At 28.5% G+C, this 22,120-nt stretch overlaps 1 protein-coding gene across 4 annotated transcripts in view; it reads left to right on the top strand.

The window, feature by feature from the left end:
- LOC107455980 (cell adhesion molecule Dscam1) overlaps positions 1-22,120 on the top strand; it is a 456,371-nt gene that overhangs the window by 250,485 nt on the left and 183,766 nt on the right. For all 4 annotated transcript variants that reach the window (XR_015429973.1, XR_015429972.1, XM_087154010.1 and 1 more), the window contains exons 15-16: positions 3,211-3,342; positions 7,445-7,612. Coding sequence is in view for 2 of the 4 variants with exons in the window: in XM_087154010.1 (XP_087010136.1) it covers positions 3,211-3,342; positions 7,445-7,612 (300 nt within the window). In the remaining 2 variants the exon portion in view is untranslated. The remainder of the gene's footprint in view (positions 1-3,210; positions 3,343-7,444; positions 7,613-22,120) is intronic.

Here is a 22,120-nt window from a genome sequence, read left to right as displayed (position 1 = left end):
TGATTCTGAATTCCAATTAAATAAAAGCTAAAAACAGGATAAAAACAGAAAAATTCAAAATGCTACTTAATTTTTTTAAATATAATATTTTCCACTTTTTCTTTGAATGATATATTTATAATAAAATACATTGAACATCTGAAGATTCTGATTTGAATGAATGGATGTTGCGGACGTGAACTTTCATAAATTAAAGACAGTCAACTTTATTAATAGAAAGCAATTTAAATAACAGCAATTATGGACTGTATGAACAATAATTTCGTAAATATCCTTTATAAAAGAAGTATAGAATGATATGAAATTAATTATCCAGAAATGTTTTGTATCAAAATTATACATCAAAAAAACTAAAACATGGATATAAATTTATAATATTAAAATAAAATGTTAAAACTTTAATATGAAATCTGAAAAAATTCTAAAACTCTTATCAGATATAATATATTCCCTCATGCTTTGACAAAGATTCCAGCAAGGAATCAAATTTTTTTAATATTTCATAATCATCCACATTTAACACTTTCAATTTTAAAAATTTTTTTTGACAAATAATTTAAAAGAATAGTATATTTTATTAAAAAACGCTGAAAAACAGCTAATTTAAATGGAATGTGTATATAACACATTCAAAATAAAAGTATTTTCAAAATAAAAACAACAAAGTATATCTACTTACTGAAAAGTAAAACAGCGTCTTCTTCAGAAATACCGCTGTGAACTAAAAGTTGTTTTAATTCTTCTTAATTCAAAATATTAAATGACATATTCTCCAGAAAAAAAAGAATTAAACGTAAAATAAAAAGGAAGACATAATCTATTTAGATCACAGAACATAACAATTTTATTTAGATTTATTATTGTTTGCTTCGATAGAAGTTCCAGCTTATATCTCGCACACAATTAAATAATAAATAAATCACTCAAGTTTGAGCTGAAAGCACTCAAATATTGCTTAATAAATACCACTCAAGTTTGAGTTAATGCAAAGCAAGAATTTCGCTCAAATAAGAATGTATTTCACTCAAGTGGAGTTAAAAAAATTTAACTCTTTTTTGAGTAGGGGAAATAACTCTTTCATTTTAAGAGAGTAGAGTTGAGTAAAAAGATTAAATACTTATCATAAAGCTTCATTAGTTTCTTTGTTTATAATGCAGAAAAATTGACATTTTTAAATGATATACAAATTTAAGTAACCGAAAAACTCACACCCTGGATAAAATTAGATAATAATTTTTGAAAAAAAAAACTAAAACTGTTATTTAATAAAATACAAAGTTTAGGCTGATAATACAGAGAGGATAATTATCATTTAATAAATTCCAACATTTCTTAACATTTCAAGTTGAAAAGCTTTGTTTTTAAGAACAAAAATATAGTATTCTTCCTAAAGCATCATTAGTTTCTTTGTGTATAATACAACAAGAAGAACATTAATTTAAGCTCAGATTACTGGGAGAACAGTAATTTGAGGCAGAAGAATAAATATCATTTGCTTCCTTCAACATCTAGAAAAGTTCAGGAAACTTCTGTACAGAAAGGAGAATTTTTACCAAATTAATAGATTTGTTCAAGAAAGGCAATTACGCTTGAAGACGGAATGCTTACCTTTGTGTTTTGTTCTTCTGAGGAGAATTTCTCTAGTAGACAATTTTGTAAAGTTATTTTCTTATTATAGAAATGGCAACATTTTAGTTTTGGGAGAAATAAATTGAAATTTTAAATGGAATAATGTGAATTTAAAAAGGAATATCCTTGAAGATTTTATTAATTATATTTCTTAAAATTCTTGCTAATTATCTTGTAATAAAAGTTTTATAAATAATAAATAAAAAGAAGATATATAACAGAACATCAAAGGCTTACTTTCTTACTTCAGAAATAGCGATATTTTAGCCTTAAAAAAAGCTAATTGTAATTTAATTTATTTTTGAACTAATCTTCTAAATAAATATTCAATCTTTTTTCTTATTGCCTAACATTATTGTTAAATGCTTATTTTCAACATCATTTATTACAATGGTATAGATGAAATCGAAGATTTTAATCAGAAATTTTTTAAGCCACATAACAAAACTAAAATTTGCTACAAGCATTGTTATTAGAATGGATTAATTTACTTTAAGTAAAAGGCAATTTTATTTCCTGAATGCAACTTTATATATGAAATAAATGTATTGATTTGCAATATATTTAGTATGTACGCATAAATACTTAATATAATATCACACTGATAATCGCTCAATTTTCAATTTTAAGTTCATATTTATAAAATTACAAATTTCTATGTCATCACAATTTTTAATATCCCTTCACTTCTTAAAAAGAAATTAAGGTATATTAACATTTTTTAATATTTATGTTTTGTTTCATTACTAAGACCAATTTGAACAAGCTGATAGCTTCCAGAGTAATTTTTAAAATGTTTATTAATAATACATGTTTCCAAGTTCACAATTTCAAAAATATAAATCAACTTTTAACCATAATAACGGTTTTTTAAACCTCAATATCTAATAGATTTGATGCAATCTTAATAGAGTTTTCAATAGAAGTGTTTCCTGCTTAAATTGAACCATATTAATGGATGAACCGCTTCATTCGTACGATATCTTTGTTGACTTTTATACTACATGAAGGTAACGGCAAATTTGAAAAACATAGTGTAATTTGTTAACATGTTATTAACTAACAGTTTAATTAGTTAAAACATAGTTTAACAACTCCCCAAAATTTCTATTTGTATATAACTGTACTCATAATGCATTACTGGAACTTACGTTTTTAAATAAACTTATGATTTCTATAAAATTTTATATTGTGTTTAACCCTCTGAGCGTCAGTCCTGGCTTTTTCCGAACTTTCCTGCAAGCTTCCTTGCATCCAAAAAACAGGTTTCTCCTATGTAATTCAATGAGAGAGTTGTGTGTAGCAATTAAATTTTTGTACTATTTTACCCTGGGTCTTATCACTTAGAGGGTTAAAGTAGTGTTTAGGCTTAATATGTATTATATAAATGTTAGTATGCATTGTATAAAATTTCGAAAAATATAGTTATAAAATAATGCACACAAAAAATTTGGTAAAATAATAATTTTTTATGTAACACTGTTTTGTAATAAACGAAAATCAGGTTCATTTATTTTTAATTACTAATTATATTTCTACATAAAAATAAGTAATTAATCCATTTTATTTCATACACTTTAGAACGCCCTGACAGTCCCAGAAACTTGGAAATAAAAGAGTTAACAAGCAGAACTGTAACTTTAACTTGGGTGCAACCATACAGTGGAAATTTACCTTTAACACGATATATCGTGCAATTAAAGAGACAGGATGGTAAGTACAGTTTTTTTGCTGGTTAGGAAGTTGGATGGAACAATTATATAAATCCCTACTTTTGTTGTAATCTTTAATAATTCAATTTAATGTAACTGAATTCCAATGTGTTCTTTGAAACGTAAAAACTATTTTATAATTCTATTTTATATGAAATTACTCTATTTTTAGCAGCTATTTTTAGACAGTTTTCAATTTAAAATTTTAAACTTAACTGAACATTTTTCAGTGCATAAAATTAGTACTTTTACTCTGTTGATTATATTAATTAGAAAAGGATGATTAACAATGTAAATAGGGAAAGCCTACTTTTATTTTATACACATTGATTATCGTATTAATTCCTATTGCTGACTACCACTGTTTTATATTATTGTTCTACACCACACTGTATTGTATTACATAGTATTGTGTTGCTTGCATTATAACTTGCATTACTTGCATTATATTGCATTGTAACCCTTCGATACTATTGTACTTTAAAATCTGTGTTTTACTAATAATGAGAAAAGGTGATCTTTTAGGGAAACTTAACAAAAAAAAATTTAAATCAGTACCTCTTAACTGTTTTCAAACTTTTTTTCATTTGATTGTCAAGCACTCGGAATAAATAAATCAGAAAGTTTATTTTAATATTTAAACAGTTAAAAATTTTCAAAGTATAAGTAATCAAATAGTACTTTAAGGAAACTCTAAAAATGCCTGTGGAATTGTATCATGTATCATTAAATCACAATACATTGCATACTTCTTAGCGTATTGTAGTATTACTTAATCTTATTTCAAATTGTCTTAGAAAACTTGCTAATCTTTTTATCAAGGAATGACTCAAACAGAAGCTATTGATGTCTTAAGAGACAAGCTCCGCTTTGAAAATCGTGAAAGTTTTCAAAATGTTCTTTGAAAAGCAATTTAGGCAATCAGAAATCTCAACAACATCTCAATGTTGAACTAATTTTTTGAAATTGCGGTAGAGAGGAGATGTATCTTGAAAATGATTCACTTGTCATGAAATGACCTTAAAAACACAAAATTAATTTAGTCTAAAAATTACTTTATATACGCTATATTTTAGTATCATTAAAAAGTTTTAGCAATATTAAAAAAATATAATCGAGAGAGCCTCTGTTTTCTGATTTAATTTCATATCCAAATTGTTATTTAAAAAAATTACTATCTCCACAAATTTAATAATCAGCATATTTTTGCTTAATTGTAATTATTATTTTTTATATTGATCATTATATTGATAACTATACTCTGTTCTAATTAACAATGCAGTATTGTAGTTCCTCATGAGTTCACCCTATAAACTTGTGTGTCGTATGGGTGTGACGGAATTCGAATTCTTGACCATAGATGGCGCCACTGGAAAACAAGAAAATTCACCCCCGCCCCCCTCTGCCTTAATGGCCGACGGCAACGACAACAAGTATAGAAAATACACTGGGAAGCTTTTATATACGCTTTATTTTAGTATCATTAAAAATTTTAAAAAATCTTTAAAAAAAAATACAATCGAGATAGCCTCTGTTTTCCGATTTAATTTCACGTCCAAATTAATATTTAAAGTAATCACTACTTCAACAAATTTAATAATCAGCATATTTTTATTTAATTATTAAATGTTTTTTTGATATTGATCTTGTGTTCTTATTGACAATGCAGTATTGTTGTTCCTCATGTATTTAGGAAAACATTTGTTAGTAATACGAAATATAGATATTAATATACAAAAAAAATTGCTTTCATTAATTATGATTAATACTATAACAATTATTACTATAAAGCTTATTTTCTCCGTGATTCCAAATACTTTGTTTTAAATTTCCATAATTATTCTATACAATAAATTCCTTTAAGAAAGAGGGTTTTACATGTCAATACTGCATTATTTTGAAAGGATTAATATTCAAATAAGGTCTAATGCTTATTTAATTACGCAAACTATCTTCTATCTTATTTGTTGTAATTATTAGAGACATATTTTTTATTAATAGATAAAGCCATTTAATATAAGAATTATGGCATAAGTAAAAATTTCCTTAGTCATTAATCTTGAAAACAATGATAGAAAAATGCATAAATATTTTCCAGACATAACAAAACAGTCGGCAATGGATTTTGTGTCATATGTTACAATTGTAAAAATATTACATTAGTTATATCATAATTTTATTTGATAATATTCTCCTTTGTTCAACAATTAAAAGAATTAATTTTAATTCAATTTAGAATTTGAAGGTGGATTAATCTATTTCACTGCTTTAAAAAAATAAAGTTGAAATTTCTATTATTAGTACCATTTATTGCATCATTATTTATAAATTGTAATTAGTTTTTATTTAATTATTAAGTAAATTTAATGTTTACTAATTAGGTTGTTCTACAAATGCAAAGAAAATTATTTTATCCATCATGGTTTCACAGCTATCTAAATTTAATTAACACTTTCGATCAAAGTATTCGATTATTAAGAACATATACATTACGGTAAAATTACCGGCAGCAGTGTATCTATTCAATTAACGTAAAGTTTACGGTAAAAAAGCACTTTTTATCTTTAGGGTTTTGAAATCGTTCGAAACTTGAAATCGTTTAAAAAATGCAAATCTCTACGGTTTTTAACCACTTACAATTATCATATTTTCAAAACCGTAAAAGGATATTTAACTGAACATTGAGGCTAGGCTTTTCGTTAGGTAATAGGTGCAGGAGATAGGTTGTGGTTTAGTTGTGTTTTATCAAATAAAACGTGAAATGTTGTTTAATTAAACTATCTGGCTGTTTAACCTGTCTTAAGGTATGGAAATGCTAGATTTTTTGTGTTAAGAAGCTTTATGATACTACCATATATGTGGTATTAACAGTATGGTATTCTAATAGTCCAGGGTCACAAACCAGAGAGTGTAGCACACTGGAGGTGTTGAAGGAAATGATGGCGGTGTTAACGCTTGGACTCAAACTCCCGTTCTGTCGATAATGACATTGAGAGATATAGTTCGTTATAATATGTCCTCTATACGTATATATGCAAGATGTTGAGGAGATAAGAGGCCAAAAATATGAAAGAAAACATGTATCTGTCCCCTTGGTTATAGTATGTACCAAGCTGCAAGTAACTAAGTGACTTCATTAGATGGGCCTAGAGGGTGCAATAAAATTCTGAATGTTTAACCATATTAAGTGAAAGCTGTTAATAAACGGCTTTTCCTCTTAGTTTACAGTTTGAATGCCATTTTATTTACAGTTATTTGGCCATTTTGTCTGAATATGGTAAAATAAAAATTAAATAAATTGTTATATACGATTGTCTGCGAGAAATTTTTAACAGTGAAATTATCTGTTACATTATGCATCAGAGCTCTATTTAAATATTAAAAATTCCAAATTATTTCATTTCAAAATTGATTTAATGAATAATACATAAGATAAAATTTACTTTTGGAAATATTAATTTTAAAACAAAAAATCAAGTATTTCAAAATTTAATCATTATTTATCCTTCAATCAAATATTTACTATATAAAAGATTTACTACATAAAAGCTATTTAAAAAAATTACACTCTTTAAAGAAAACTAAAAAAAAAAATTGATTAGGAAAAGTTAGTAAGTTTCCAATTTTTAAAGACACTTTTTTATACAAATAATAATTTTTTAATTATTATTTGTAAATAATTATAATTATAATAAATTTCTTTACGGAATGCAATGTCCAAAGCAATAACTCATATTCAAAACATGAACTTCTTTTATCTCTAGAGATATAAAGTATTCTTTCACACACAAATATTACATCGAGATTATTTCGTCGATTATTATTTCAATATGACTTTATTCATTTTAGCATTTCATATTAGCTTTTAATTTTATTCATTTTAGTTTGTATTTATGGACACAATACCGGAAATTTAAAAGCTAGAAACAATTGATATTCACCATGATTTATTACTATTCACGACAGCAAACTTATCCTAATACATTTATTATTGCGAATATTTTAAAATATATAATGAAGTAATCATCATTTCCATTGTTAATTCATTAATACATTTAATGTCATTAAATTTTTGGCACTTATTATGAATTTATTTCCTTTAGAGCAGTGGCTTGAGCAAACGAAAAGTATGACAGTTCCGGTTACAGAAACAAGTACAGTTCTCGGTGATCTTCTACCTGTTACCACATACAATATGAGGATAATCGCTGAAAATTTATTAGGCCAGAGTAAATCCAGTGAACCAATAACAGTTACCACTAAAGAAGAAGGTAAGAACCATACATCCAAGAAGTATCATGTATATTAAAATTAATTTTAAAAAGCTATATTTGTTTTTACAATTTGATATCAAACTATTAATTTTTATAAAATAATAATTTTTATTAACAATTATGTAGTACATAGAATATATTCAGAAAACTAAAATTAGTAACGAAACAATAGCTGAAAATGTTTCTGGGTACCGATACCATTCAATATAAGAACAAATTAGAAAAATAATATAAAGCCCAACTCTTTTTACACGTTTTTCTTCTTCATGTTATGATTGTTTATGAGTTTATCATAAATTCATAATATGTAGTTTTAATCAAACCCAATCCAAAACTCATATCCACTGTGCATTAACCCCTTCCTTCTCGCTCCCCTGAAAACGACAGGGTGAGGTTTCGCCCTCTTTTTCTCGCTCCCGTGATATTGACGGGCTGGAGTGTTCAGTAGTAACATGCCAATAAGAATAGAACTAATTCATTTCTTTTGACCGGGAAACGTTTTATTTCTCATTTTTCACACCAGATGGCAGTACCAGAATACTTTTAAGGTAATTGTAGATAGTTAGTTTGTTTTAAACTAGATGTCAGTACTAATCAAATGCGTAATTCAAATACAAAAGCTAAGGAAAAGAACAGGCACTTTTCTTAAAGTTTTCTTGAAAATTAACCGATCGTTAAGGGGTTGAACAGATATTTTTATATCCATAAATGGCTCCTCTATTTATTTTTTCCTCAATCGTAACGGCGTAGTATTCTTTCTCATTATAGTATTATGTATAGTATTCTTTCTCATTAAGTTTTTTATAGCCGTCGTTGAACTGCCGACCCAATTTTAAGTTTTTGACAACTGATTTTCAACTCTGCAATTTTAAACCGAATCCAGAAAAAAAGGGAACTCCTAGATTGGGAGAAGCTTGCCTTCGTGGAGGACTTTTTGAGCAACTAATGCACTTTTGCGTTACGTGGTGGAAAAAAAAGCAACACGAAAGCATCCTGCGATTAGCCTGATGGCAAGGGGACTTTATCCCATGATTCATCTACTACAGAGGATACTTTACGTGAGCACTGTGGTCGATGCGAGCTTGGGGCAGAATTCTTAACGACCAGTTATCACTGGGACTCGAACCTGGGTCACTTAATTGGGAGTTGAGTTTTCTCTCCTCTAAGCCACCACGGTTCTTCTTCATTTGTTTAAATGGAAAATTGCAAAAGTTAAGCTCCATATTTCTTCTCACGTTCATGAAAAATCATGAAACATGATAAAATGGGACCAATCATAATCAATGAACGGAACCAATCAAGATAAAACAGGACCACTCAAACTTACGACACTTGGCATAATTTCTGATAAATTGCCAGAAGGAAAAAAAACTAAGGGATATTTTTGAAAAATGTTCATACTAAAAGGTAAATAATCTAGTGTATTAAGGGCAACGAAAATACAGTTGGATATTGATATTAGGCCTCATTTCTAAAAACATTTTTATTTTGTTAACTACTTTCAAGTTCAACTTTTTTTAAGCATCTTTAATGTAATGAAAACTGTTAAATATATTATATATACATTCAGTAAACTCAATGCATAGACATTTTTCAAAGTACATTAAGCAACTATTTCATTTCACACATGACTTTCCATACCATTAATTATTTTCCTAGTCGTAATGTCATCAAATATCTAAAAGGAAAACCGTGTATTTTACTCTCTATGTATTTTCATGTAACACACACATTTCTTAGGATTACCACCTCTCAATCTTACGACACTGGACATATTTGGGGTACATTATATAAAAAGGCATATTTTCACGTAATACTTTGTCTAAGTTTTATCAACATTAAAAAAGTAACTAAGCCATCACATGCATTTAAAGGTCGTAAAACGCAGTCAGGTGTTGATGTTATGAATTAATTTTTGAAGCGTTTTTATACGAACTTCAAGTCTAATACTTATTATGCAATGAAGACTTTTAAATACATTATATATGTACTACATGCCTTCAGGAATAAATTCAAGATATAAAAAAAAATATTAGACGCATTAGGCATCTATTTCTTTTCCCAAAAAACTTTTACTCCCTTAATTAATTTAATTATTTCTCTGGTGTCATTGCATATTACTTTTTTCCGTTTTCGAAAGGGAAAACTGTGTAGTTTATTCTCCATATTTCATGACAAGTTCATGAAAATTGACCAAATGGCACCACACTGAAAAAAAGTACGGTAGAAATTACCCATATGGTAAAATTTACCATGTTTCTAAATATGCTCGGTAATTTTTACGGAAGCGGTATGGTAATGATTTCTGTAAAAATAATAATAAAATATGATTTTATAATATTAGCTGATAAAATTTGGTAAATGTGGGAAAATTTGGTAATTTTATCATGATATTTTATAGCAGTGTTCCTCTACCTTTTTATCGCCCCGTACTGGTCAACATTTGATACTTTTACCACTGCCTGTTGTGGGAGGGGGACACTGATTGTTTATATTTTAGATTTTTTTAAATCTGTAATTTTACTTTAATTGTATTTTAAAATGCCTTCAAAATAAAATACGAAAACAGGCTTGGCGTTGGTGCTGCTTTAGGTGACATCTATAAGCTCGAAGCTAACTTCTTGTCTATGGAAAGTCGCACGATCCGAAAGAAATACACCACAATAAATAAAATGGAAATAGTTTAACGTTCCTTGGGCTGTTTGGTATCATTTGACCGGTGGCCTGAGGGTTGGAAGTCACCCCCTTTGAGCTTGGCATAAAAACCATTTGTGTGATTAAATTTACTCTTCAGTTTTTTAATTTTTACTAAATATAATAAGAATTATAATTTTGAAAACCAGAATTGCCGGTAAATCACTTCTTCATGAACGAAAAAATTACAATATGAATCCTTTAAATGCCATACATTTTGGTTTTATTGATCAAAAAGTTGGCTTTTTTTCAAAGGAAAAAAATAAATAAAATAATAAATAAAAATTTCGTTACCTGTTCTGTAATGTTCTGTAATTTTAACATAATTTTTTTCTCCGTGCAATCTTTACTGTCACTCAAATTTACGGAGCGAGACATATTGGTGACACATTATATAAAATTTCATGCTCCCAATTTTTAAAAAAAAAAATTTGGATTAACATAAAAAGTGACAAAGTTTATTATATTTAGGGACTTTAAAAAAACACACTGAGAATCGATATTAAAAATAATTTCAGAAGCATCTCTGTAACATAATTTCATAATTTCAAGTCTAACAATTTTCATGCTTTGAAAAATCCATCATAAATCCACTTAAATCCACCACGTACCGTTTCAATTAAACTCAATTCCAAAGTACATAAAACAACCATTTTTATTTACAAATAACTTTATTCCTTCCATTAATTATTTCTTCACTCGTAATGTCATACCATATTTCTTCTACGGTTATCTAAAAGAAAAACTGTGTATTTTATTCTCCAGGTATTTTCATGACACGTTTTTTAAGGTAACCACCACCCAAACTTACGACAATAGACATATAAGATATATTATATGAAATAAGTACGTTTTCGCGCTTTTTTTCTTCAAAAGTTTTATCAACATTAAAAAACAATTGAGTTATCATAAGCATTTAGAGGTCTTAAAGCATTTATTTTAGGAATAGATTTTAAAAGCATTTTGTAAATTAATTTCTAATCTAACAAAGCAGTGAATTCGCGATCGCAACGCTCGAGTACGCCGTCTAGCGGGAGCCTTTAAATATCAGACATTAATTTATCACGTTTTCATTTAGTTCCGTCAAAGTCATTGACAGAGTCAGACGCCATTTTTTAGCAGCAAATAAGAAACAAAATTTCCCTAAGGAAAAGGCCGAAGAACTTGAAAAAAATCTCCAGAATATTAGTAAATCTTTCAGGAACAGAACACGCCAAACATTTGAAGAAAAATTCCTCAGTAATTTTTAATTTCTATTATCAACAAACTTGCAACTGATGACTTCCGATTTCGGATACTGTTACAGATGTGTGTATTAAGGTAAAATGCATTTCTTCTGTCTTCAATTCATTACGAATTAAAGTGAAGTCAACATTGCTTTCGTCATTCCAGTGAATAAATATGAATTCAGAACATACAGAATTGTAATAGTTATAGCATATTCTTCTTCGTTATAGAATAGTATATATTTCTGTATCCATATAATTCGGAAAACAACAATAAAAAATTATCCAAGTTACTTGAAATAGTGCCATTTGTGCTGATTCTTAATTAATTTTAATCTTTTTCTTGGTAAGTTTTTTTTAGTTTTGAAAGAATAAGTTCAACTAGAATTCAGCTATTCTGTTTTTAGCTACATATTCAAATTCATATTAATTATAAAATTTTGCTGTGTAGTATGTTATCTAAAAGTAATGAAGGGATAAACTATGTATCTATTATTTGAGAATAAAGTTTTCAAACAAGGAACTTATCATTTTGGAATTCTCCGGGAATTATAAATCAGGTAAGTGCATTGATTTTTACAATAAAAAATTTGCTTGTAAATATTTTTTTTCATTTAATGATGGTTCTCTACAGAATGGTTTTTTACGTCTGATTAAAAACTATAAGAATAATAAAAAAAGAAACAATATGAAAGTTTTTATTTCAATGTAAAGAATTCTTAAAATCGTTTTTTTATCCTAAGAATTCTTTATTTTCCATTTTTTAGTTTCTAATTTTTCTTAGTTTATAATACTTCTTGTATATTCCAATGTTTGAAGTAATATGATTCAGAAAAGTATGGAATAAAAATTCTGTACTTACGTATTAACGCCATCGCCGCTACAGATTTGGCGGTTTTTAAGTGCCGCCAATATACACTTAAAATTTCTGCGACAATTCATAAAATAAAACACTTTATTTAAAATCAAAATAGTCAATCGGATTTCGGTGGAAAATGAGGCGATATAGAGTTTAGCATAGATTCAAAACAATAATATCGCCATATGAACTCTGATAAATAAGATTCCAAATGAAATAACATTTCCAAAACGTACGTTTACCAAGATAAAGTTTCATGTTGTGGGAATTGGTACATTTTCGTTTTTTCGGTAAAATATTTCCCTCCTGAAAAAATAAAATTGCATCTTGTTTTGTTTTTGGCAAATCCCAAAGACGAATTTTCGTAGCACTAAAAATGGTGACAAAACAGAATTGTTTTTTTTTTTTGTTTTTTTTTCGTCAGCATTCTTTATTTTACGTTTCGCTTATGAAAATTTAAGGTATATTTAAGGTTGATTTGAGGTATTTTTGAGGTATTAATGTTGTTTTGAGGTATATTTGAGGTATATTTAAGGTTGCAGAGAAAACAGCAATAAAAATTATACCTCGTAAAGGTTGTAATTAAGGTGTACGAGGTTGATTTATATATACTTCAGCTTGTTTTGAGGTTGTTTTAAATTCACTTCAAATCATCCAGACTGATAAGATGATTTTTAAGGTATACGAGGTTGTTTCTCTTACACTTGTAACAAAAGAGGTATTTATGAGGTATAAAAAAATCAACCTTATTTCAACTAACGAGAGTGAGGTAATTACGAGGTATAAAAAATATACCTTTTTTCTACTAACGATATTGAGGTATTTATGAGGTATAAAAAAATATACCTTATTTCAACTAAAGAGAGTGAGGTATTTATTGAGGTGTTGAAGTCATTTTATTTATACCTAAGCTTGTTTTAAGGTTGCTTAAAGTACACTTCATATTAATTAACTCACTTCCCAGAGTTCCATGCGAGCCGGCAAATGGCGTGTGTGTTGACAATCGAAAGTCTATTCGAAATTCGGTAAGTGTGCTTGACATTTATTAATTTAGTTTTATCACTTTTAATCAAATATGCTTCAATTTTGAAACTTAAATTTTATTATTTTTGTTTTAACGACGCGTCCTGATCTTAAATAATTTAAGTTGGAGGACATTCTTAGAGGCTATCGTTGTAGGCTTAGCAATAAGAGAGAATAATCGAAATATTTCTCGTCACTACTTTGGGTAACATTACTGGTGAATCGTTACAGCAGGTTATGCACAGTGTATTTTATTGTTTGTAGTTCAGTGAAATAAAACTATTCTTTTTATTTTGCTTAAATGTATATGTTTTAACGTAGCAGTATGCACGCTGATTAATTGAGAAAAATGTTCACAATTTCTCTTATAAATAAATCATTGAAAATTGAAAGATTTTTAAAATAGTAATCTTGCTTTGAAATTCTACTATAGCTGTATGCTTATCGTTTGGATATTTGTTGCAAAGTTTATATTATTGTTTATATATATATATATATATATATATATATATATATATATATATATTTACAGAACTTATCCACAGTTCCCTGATATGACTGAGATGGCATAGGCTGTAAATAGCACATGCGCGGCGGCGCAGAAGAAGAGGCAAGCAAGCTACTGCTCAGCCATCCCCTAGGATATAGTTTTGAATTTATACCTAAAAGAAAATGTAATCTCTCCTAATAAACTACAGAATTTATGTAATTGTTGATAACAATAGTTTGCTAGATATTTGATAATTGAAAACTAGTAACTGTACTAGCTCACTTTTTCATGTTTGATCACAAAACTGCTATTTTCACTACATGTTATTTTCTCGCATTTTACCCACTTTAATTATTTACTAAGCAGATTGTTATTACTTATTAGAATATTGGGCAGAATGAAATTAAATCCGATTTCAAGTTTATATGACAATTTGTTTCAAGGTTATGAGCTTTTTCATGCAGATGTTTATGGTTCACTACTTCAAAAATGTGCGAATTTCGGAAATCTTAAATATTTTAGAAATAAGTCAGTATGGTATGCAATTTTAATCCTGAATTGAATAAAATCAATTGCAAATAAAAACATTTATTGTTGAAAGTAATATGCATTATTTTGAGTTTCATCCTATGGGATATATTTAAACAAGTGTTTGTAACAACTAACTATTAGTTTTATTCCGCTCGGTATTATAAGTTATATAGGAGATATTATACTCAACTTATTTTAAAAGTATTATTTCAAATCATTCTCTCTTGGACATTTTCCTCACATAAAATTACTCACAACTTTAAAATAAATGCTCCTTATCAGCTTGTAATTTGTTCTATTCGATTGAGTGTAAAAAAAAAATAAAAATTGGTACATAACTTTAAAATTTTAATTTATTAAACGATTGTAGATTCTTGATTACATTGATTTAAAATTATTAAAATAACTATTTTTTAAGAAACTCTGATGTGATTGACAATAACATAAGTCCTTTTCAGAATCAGCGTCAAAAATTTAAAAAAAAGCTGCTAGTTTCATGAAGTCTGACAAAAAGTTGAAAAATATAGACTAGGTTTAATGAGTTTAAAGATTTTTAAAAAAGAAAGGGAAGGAAATCTAATTATTAAACTTACAAGTACCATGATGTTACAGATGTATAGAAAAATAAAAAGCGTTAAAATTGCATAATAAGATTGGAATTATACAGGGTGTTTATAAAGTCCCGGACCCATTTTGATGTTTAATAACTCATAAAATAATAAAGATAGATTAAAATTAATAACATTAATGGTTAGATAGACTCAAAAAGTTTCATGACCCTTGTCAATGAACTTCCACGTGTGCCCCCTTCGTCGCACGGAGAATATCAAGTCGATAGTCAATTTCACGAGAGGTAGCTTTCTTTTTTACAGAAAAGACAATCTCATCAGTCGTATACTTAGACACGTTGGAAAACTTCGTATTTCCCCAACTAGAAGAGCTTCAGCCACATGTCTTTTTGCAACAAGATGGTGCACCACCTCATTGGGGTATCATCGTTCGTAGTTCTTTGAATGACCATTTTACAGGAAGATGGATTGGGCGAGGAGGTCCAATTCCTTGGCCACCCAGATCACCTGATATAACGCCGCTGGACTTTTTTCTTTGGGGATTTATAAAGAACAATGTTTACAGGAGGATCGTGTCGAACATTGATGGCCTAAAAGACAGAATTACAACCGCAATAGCCTCTGTGGATGCCGACATGCTTGCCGCTACCTAGCGTGAAATTGACTATCGACTTGATATTCTCCGTGCGAAGAAGGGGGCACACGTGGAAGTTCATTGACAAGGTTCATGAAAGTTTTTGAGTCTATCTAACCATTTATGTTATTAATTTTAATCTATCTTTATTATTTTATGAGTTATTAAACATCAAAATGGGTCCGAGACTTTATAAACACCCTGTATATTTGAATTTCTGTAAGTGTTGTTAATGGTAATACTGTCTTCAGTGTATTTTATTTTGCGGCTGTGATACATGTCATGCTTTTTAGCTACGAGGATTGAATAGAAATGGCAGAAGATATTTATCTGAAAAGGAAAATTAATTTCATCCAGTTAATTTAAATGATAAAAAAAATACTTTCTAATATTTTAAGACCTGCCACTATTATTGTAAATATGACTTTCTTACTAATTTATATTTTTTTTCCTTTTAGGTTCCAATAATTACAAGTTTCAACATGTAGACGGAAACAGTATTTAAAATAATTTTGTTGGTTTGTAAAAAAAGTTAAATTTTAGTTTTAAATAAAAGAACTTTGAATTTCAGCTGACTAATTATTTAAATTTGTAGTTTTATAGTTTTAAAAATTCAAGCACCTTAGACAACTATCTTCTAAAAATACGAGTATGAGTTTCCATAAATAATTTTTACTAACTGTAGAATTTGGATAAGTGTTATTTTAAGATGATTTAAATCAATCTATTAAAATTATAGAAGAATTATGCATTTGAAACTTTCTTTTATAGCTTAACAAAAGAAGCAATTACTGCCGAAGGTTTAATATTAAAAATTTCAGGTTGATAAATGATCTCTACTAGTGAAATAAATGTAATGTACATTATTCTTCATATAATATATATAATATCTTCATATATATATTATATTTTTTATATAGTGAGTTTAAAAATTTATAAACTAGGTGGTCCGTATAACACCTCACCTTCGTAAGTGCTAAAAAAAACATCTTTGGTTGATAAATTAATACTTCTAAAAATACAAAAATATATACTTGAGGTTACGAAATAATAACTTAAGGTAGAACATGGAACACATGGCGCTAATTAAAAATAACCTTTCCAATTGTTGAAAATACACTTTAGGTTGATTTATAACAACCAGAAGTGTAAAATGGCCCATCTTAGGTTGAAAAATATATACCTCTACAAGCATAAAATTATATACTTGAGGTTGAAGAATAATTACCTGAGGTAGAACAAAATACATTTGAGGTTGATTTATAACAACCAGAAGTGTAAAACGACACACCACAGGTTGATAAATATATACCTCTACAAGCATAAAATTATATACCTGGGATTGAAAAATAATTACCTGAAGTCGAACAAAATACACCTGAGGTCGATTTATAATAACCTGAAGTGTAAAATGACACACCTTAGGTTGTTGAATCCACCAGTGTAAAAAAATATACTTCAGGCTGAAACATATATACCTCTGGAGGTATATTTAAGGTATATTTGAGGTTGATTTTGAGGTATTCATTTGCACCCTTTTCAACCTTTACGACATATTTAAACAACAACCTCCTTTATACCTTTAAAATATACCTCGTTTATACCTCATTTATACCTCGATTTTTTCATAAGGGTTCTTAGTTTCGAAATAATGATTTTTATTGAAACTTGAAATTTTTTGATAAAAATTGTTGTCAAAAAACTTTGTTTACAAAATTAAATTTCATAAAATTATGAGGCTTATGTATACTTTTTGTTCATTTTAATTTTTGAAGTAGTATGATTCGTAAAACTATAGAATGTAAAGTTTAAATGGGCCTTTCATGTTATATCATTAAATTTAGTAATAATATTTCTCGGGCATTAGGTTTTAACTCTTATAAGAATATACATATTTTTTTCTGTTAATGTACAAATATTTTTCCGATGTGTTTTGGATATTCCTTCTCTAATAAAAAGAGATACCATTTTACTTTCGGTTGTACAAGAAAGAATATCAAGCATTTTTCTTTTTTAAATTTAATAAGCCACATTAAAGGCCTGGTTTCTTAGGACAGGACGCCGTCAGCTGGAAATCAGCGCTAACCTCTGATTGGTCCATTTGTGAGTTTGATAGCATACGTCATCGAACGCTCATCTTGAACTACAATTGCCGTCCAACTCAACTGCAGTTCGATTACAACGTGACGTTAACCACAGAAGCAATGGCGGACAACATCCAACAGCACATTGAAATCAGCCAAGATTTTGATTTTGACATTAAGCATAGCTTCTTCATTAAACATAGCACTCTTCATTTAGCTCAGCTATAATGTGTTTTTTCTTGGACAGTCATTATTTGCTCTCTAAAACACTGGTCGACAATAACAAAATCAATATAAATTCAAAATAAATATTTGTTTACGTTATTAACGCATGCGCAATGAGAGATAATGTCTGTGTTGGACCGACTGCTCACGCTGAGCTAACAAAAACGTATTTTTTTGTCGTCAGTTCTACGTCAACTTTCCGCTGACGCCCAGATAAGGCGCTAGCTCTAAGAAACCAGGCCTTGAGCTAACAAACCAGTATTTTGTTGGCGTCAGCGGGACGTTGACGTCACGCTGACGCCCAGATAAGGCGCTTGTCCTAAGAAACCAGACCTTTAAGAAGGAACGTTGCAATGCTACACGCTACATTAACGACGTCTCCAGAGTAACTGAATGACGGTTCATATAGAAATCGCAGGTATGCGTCTCATACAACAACGCCCCCTATAGTACGTTGCGATCGCGAATACATTTAGATTAGATATATGCTATGTACCGTTTCAAGTAAGCATAATATGAATAAAGATTTAATTATTTCTCCAGAGAAAATATCACTGAATATTACTATTATTATTATCTAAAAGGAAAACCGTGTAATTTATTCTCCATATTTTTACGGCATGTTTTTGAAAAGTGACAAAATGGTACCAATCTCTATAGTAACTAAAATTTACGGCACGTGACATATTGGTGACACATTATATAAAAAGTAATTTTCAAAAATTCTATTTTAAAAGTATGGAATAACATTAGGCGTAACAAAGTTATATCTTGTATTAAGGGGAACAAAAAACAAGTCGAGTATCAATTTTAAAAATAATTTCAAAAACAAATTTAAAAAATAATTTCAAATCTAACAATTTTCATGCATCTTTTATGCTCTGAAAACTTTAAGTACATCATAAATACACCATGTATGCCGTTCCAATTAAACTCAACTCCAATGTATATTAAACAACCATTTCTATTCATAAATAACTTTCCCTTCCATTAATTATTTCTCCAGTCATAGTGCCATCGCATATTTCTTCTTCAGTTACCTAAAAGGAAAACCATGTTATTTATTTTCTATATCTAATATCGTACTTTCATGAAAATTGACAAACTGGCTCCAATATTTACTGTCGCACAATTTACGACATGTGACTGATTGGTGACACTATATATAAAAAATCATATTCCAAAATTTATTTTTTTAAAAAAAAAAACAAAACTGAATTAGCATTAATAACATAGTTGAGGCACTAAAAACAATTGGAGCATTAATATTAAAAATAATTTCAGAAACAACTCTGTAAAATAATTACAAATCTAACAATTTTCATGAATTTTTTATGCTCTGAAAAATTTAAATACATCCAAAATCCACCCCGTGTCGTTTCAATTAAACTCAATTCCAAGGTACATTAAACAACCATTTCTATTCACAAATGACTTTTCCTTCCATTAATTATTTCTCCAGTCGCAATGTCACCGCATATTTCTTCTTCGGTTATCTAAAAGGAAAACCGTGTAATTTACACTGCATATTTTCATGTCACGTTTATGAGAAGTGACAAAGCGGGACCAATCTTAAGAATACCGCCACTCAAATTTACGACACTCGACATATTTTGACACTGCTTCATTTTTTACCATGCGTTTCCTTACGCCGAGTGAACGTAATAAAAAATGCCTTTAAAGGAAAGAAACATACGCTTGGGCCTCACTCTCTATAAAGTTCAAGATCATCAATTCTCTTCTTTTCCATTATCCTCTTTCCTTCTGCCGTCTTCTCTCGAGACTTCATTATCCCAAGTTCGATATTCCTATCAGAAATTCCAGTGACTTTTATCGCGCTAGAACGAAGAACGCGACTTTTACCTTAACGCACGAGAAACACCCTGTTACGGTGGATAAAAAAAGTCGCCTTTAGAGTTTTATAGAATTTCTATTCCTTGGGTTTATTATGCGCCTAGAGAGGAAATTCTAAGATCGTCTTTGTAATCGCCTTTTAAAAATTTTTGCATTTAGCAACTTTTCTTGTGACGAATGAAATGTATATTTGCTGCGAAAGCACTTTTTTATAAATAAGTCTGGAAAGATGTTTGAGTTTGGAAAATATTTTTATTTTTACAGCTTTTACGTGTTGCTCTCTTTTATCTGCGTTTTTCAAGTGCTCAAAAACAGTATTAAGCGTAATCCAGACAGTTTTTTTTTTAAAAAAACATTTGCGAGAATATCCGTTTGATCTTTTCTGTTTATCTTTTTTGCATTTGATAGAGAATATTCAAAAAATCGATATTCTTCTGAAATTTGAAACAAGTCGACATTTTATAAAAGTCGATTTTGCTTTTTAACTATAAAACTGATAAAGCAGCAAAAATTATTTCTAGTTTTAATATAATTTGTTTTATTATTATTTACCAATAATATAGATTTTATAGAGAATTTTAAAAAGTATTGAAATATATTCCATTTATGATTTTTCTTTCAAATGTATATAACTTTCAAACAAACGTTTTAATGTTTCGACACCTGCCTTTTTGGTCCATGAATTGTCAGATCGTTATGCGAAATGTTTCTACGAGTTAATCATAATTATTAACACCAAAAATACAGACTTTTTTTGACTTTTTAATAAGGATTCTAAAAATATATTTTAAGGACGGTTGAATATATTTTGTGAAACAAACAGCAATAAAAATATATTTTATGAAGAACTAATCACTTTTTTAATGTGTCTTAAGCAAACAAAAGTGATTACTATACTTAATTTTGCACTATATTACTTTGAGTGCTTATTAATTTTCTTCCTTTTCTGCGTGGGTGGAATTTACAGTTGAATTTCTTTCAAGCAGAATTTTACACCAAATTTCTACCAAAGGAAATGTAGAACTAATTTAAATTTTGTCCACTATTGCTATAGTCAAAGTACTTAAATTTAAATTGCAGCCTTGTGCTAATACACTGTTAAACATTTTGTGCAAAATTTGTAGTTATGAGTTGATGTTGAGGTACACTGAAATTTTTTGCAGAGTGTGTTGTCAAATTTTTTATTTGCATTTTCACTGTTACAGTTTCATTTATTTATTCATTCATTCTTCTCTAATTTGTTTACTGACAACACATATTTTCACGTGTGTTAGAATCAATTCATGGCTTCGTTGCAGAAACATTTCGTTTAAAATATAAGCATATTTTTAGTAATATACTATATTTACGCTAATTCCTCTAAACAAATTAAATTTTGTCAATTTTTTGCTCGACAACTACAGTTTTGTTCTTTAAAATATTATTAATTTACACCAACACCAAGCAGGGTGACGTAATGCCATTTTTTTTAATAAAGTGAACAAGATGCATTTGTTTCTAAGTGGTGCAAGGAAAATTTTTATTTATTTTATACTCAACCGAAATTATGGTCATTTTCTGATATGCTGCAATGAAGCGGTGGAAAACAGTAAAAGGAAAATTTTAAAAATTATTTTTTTTAGGTTAGTCTAAAAAAGAATTTTTCTGCCAAAGTTTTTTTTTTACACGGAGTAAGAGTTGGTGTCAATTTTTCTTTTCTTTTTTTTTAAATTTTCTTTCACGTTGTCATACAATATAGGGCAAACTAACCAGTGAAGGAACACTTAAGTTTCGCTTGCCTTTTAAAAAATCATATTAATTTCAAAATTCGTAATTTTAGTTAAATGACAGTATGAACATATTTGTTGTTAATTGCCAATTATGTTGAACTTATTTAATATTGTTTTAAAGTTTTGGAGGTTCCAATAACAAGTAGTAAGAAAACCAAGTGAAGGAACAGCTCTTACCAGTGAAGGAACACAAAATTTCCCAGTAAAGTAACACTCAATTTTGGTTAATTTTTAATACTCCTTATGAATTTATAAGCCATACAAATATTTAAAAACAAGCCTATTCCTGAAATTATAACATATAATTACTTGGAAAATATTAACTTTTTTTTGTAATCACGAATTGAAAATTAAAGTGTCAACATATTAACACATACTGTTCATTCACTGGGAAATCTATGACCAGTAAAGGAACATGCCTGTTCCCTCACTGGTTAGAAGTTGTTCTTCATATTTTTAATATACTTTTGATGCGGAGTATCACTAAAGGCACAAGGAAATTAAAGTTTACCTTTTATTTTCATTAACTTAGAAAAAAACCCAGTAA

The sequence above is a fragment of the Parasteatoda tepidariorum genome, chromosome 10 (assembly GCF_982258835.1).
Source record: "Parasteatoda tepidariorum strain Cologne lab strain chromosome 10, Ptep-v5.0, whole genome shotgun sequence".
Classification (NCBI taxonomy): Eukaryota; Metazoa; Arthropoda; class Arachnida; order Araneae; family Theridiidae; genus Parasteatoda; species Parasteatoda tepidariorum.
Note: the sequence above shows the minus strand (reverse complement) of the source record. Positions and strands in the feature narration are given on the sequence as shown.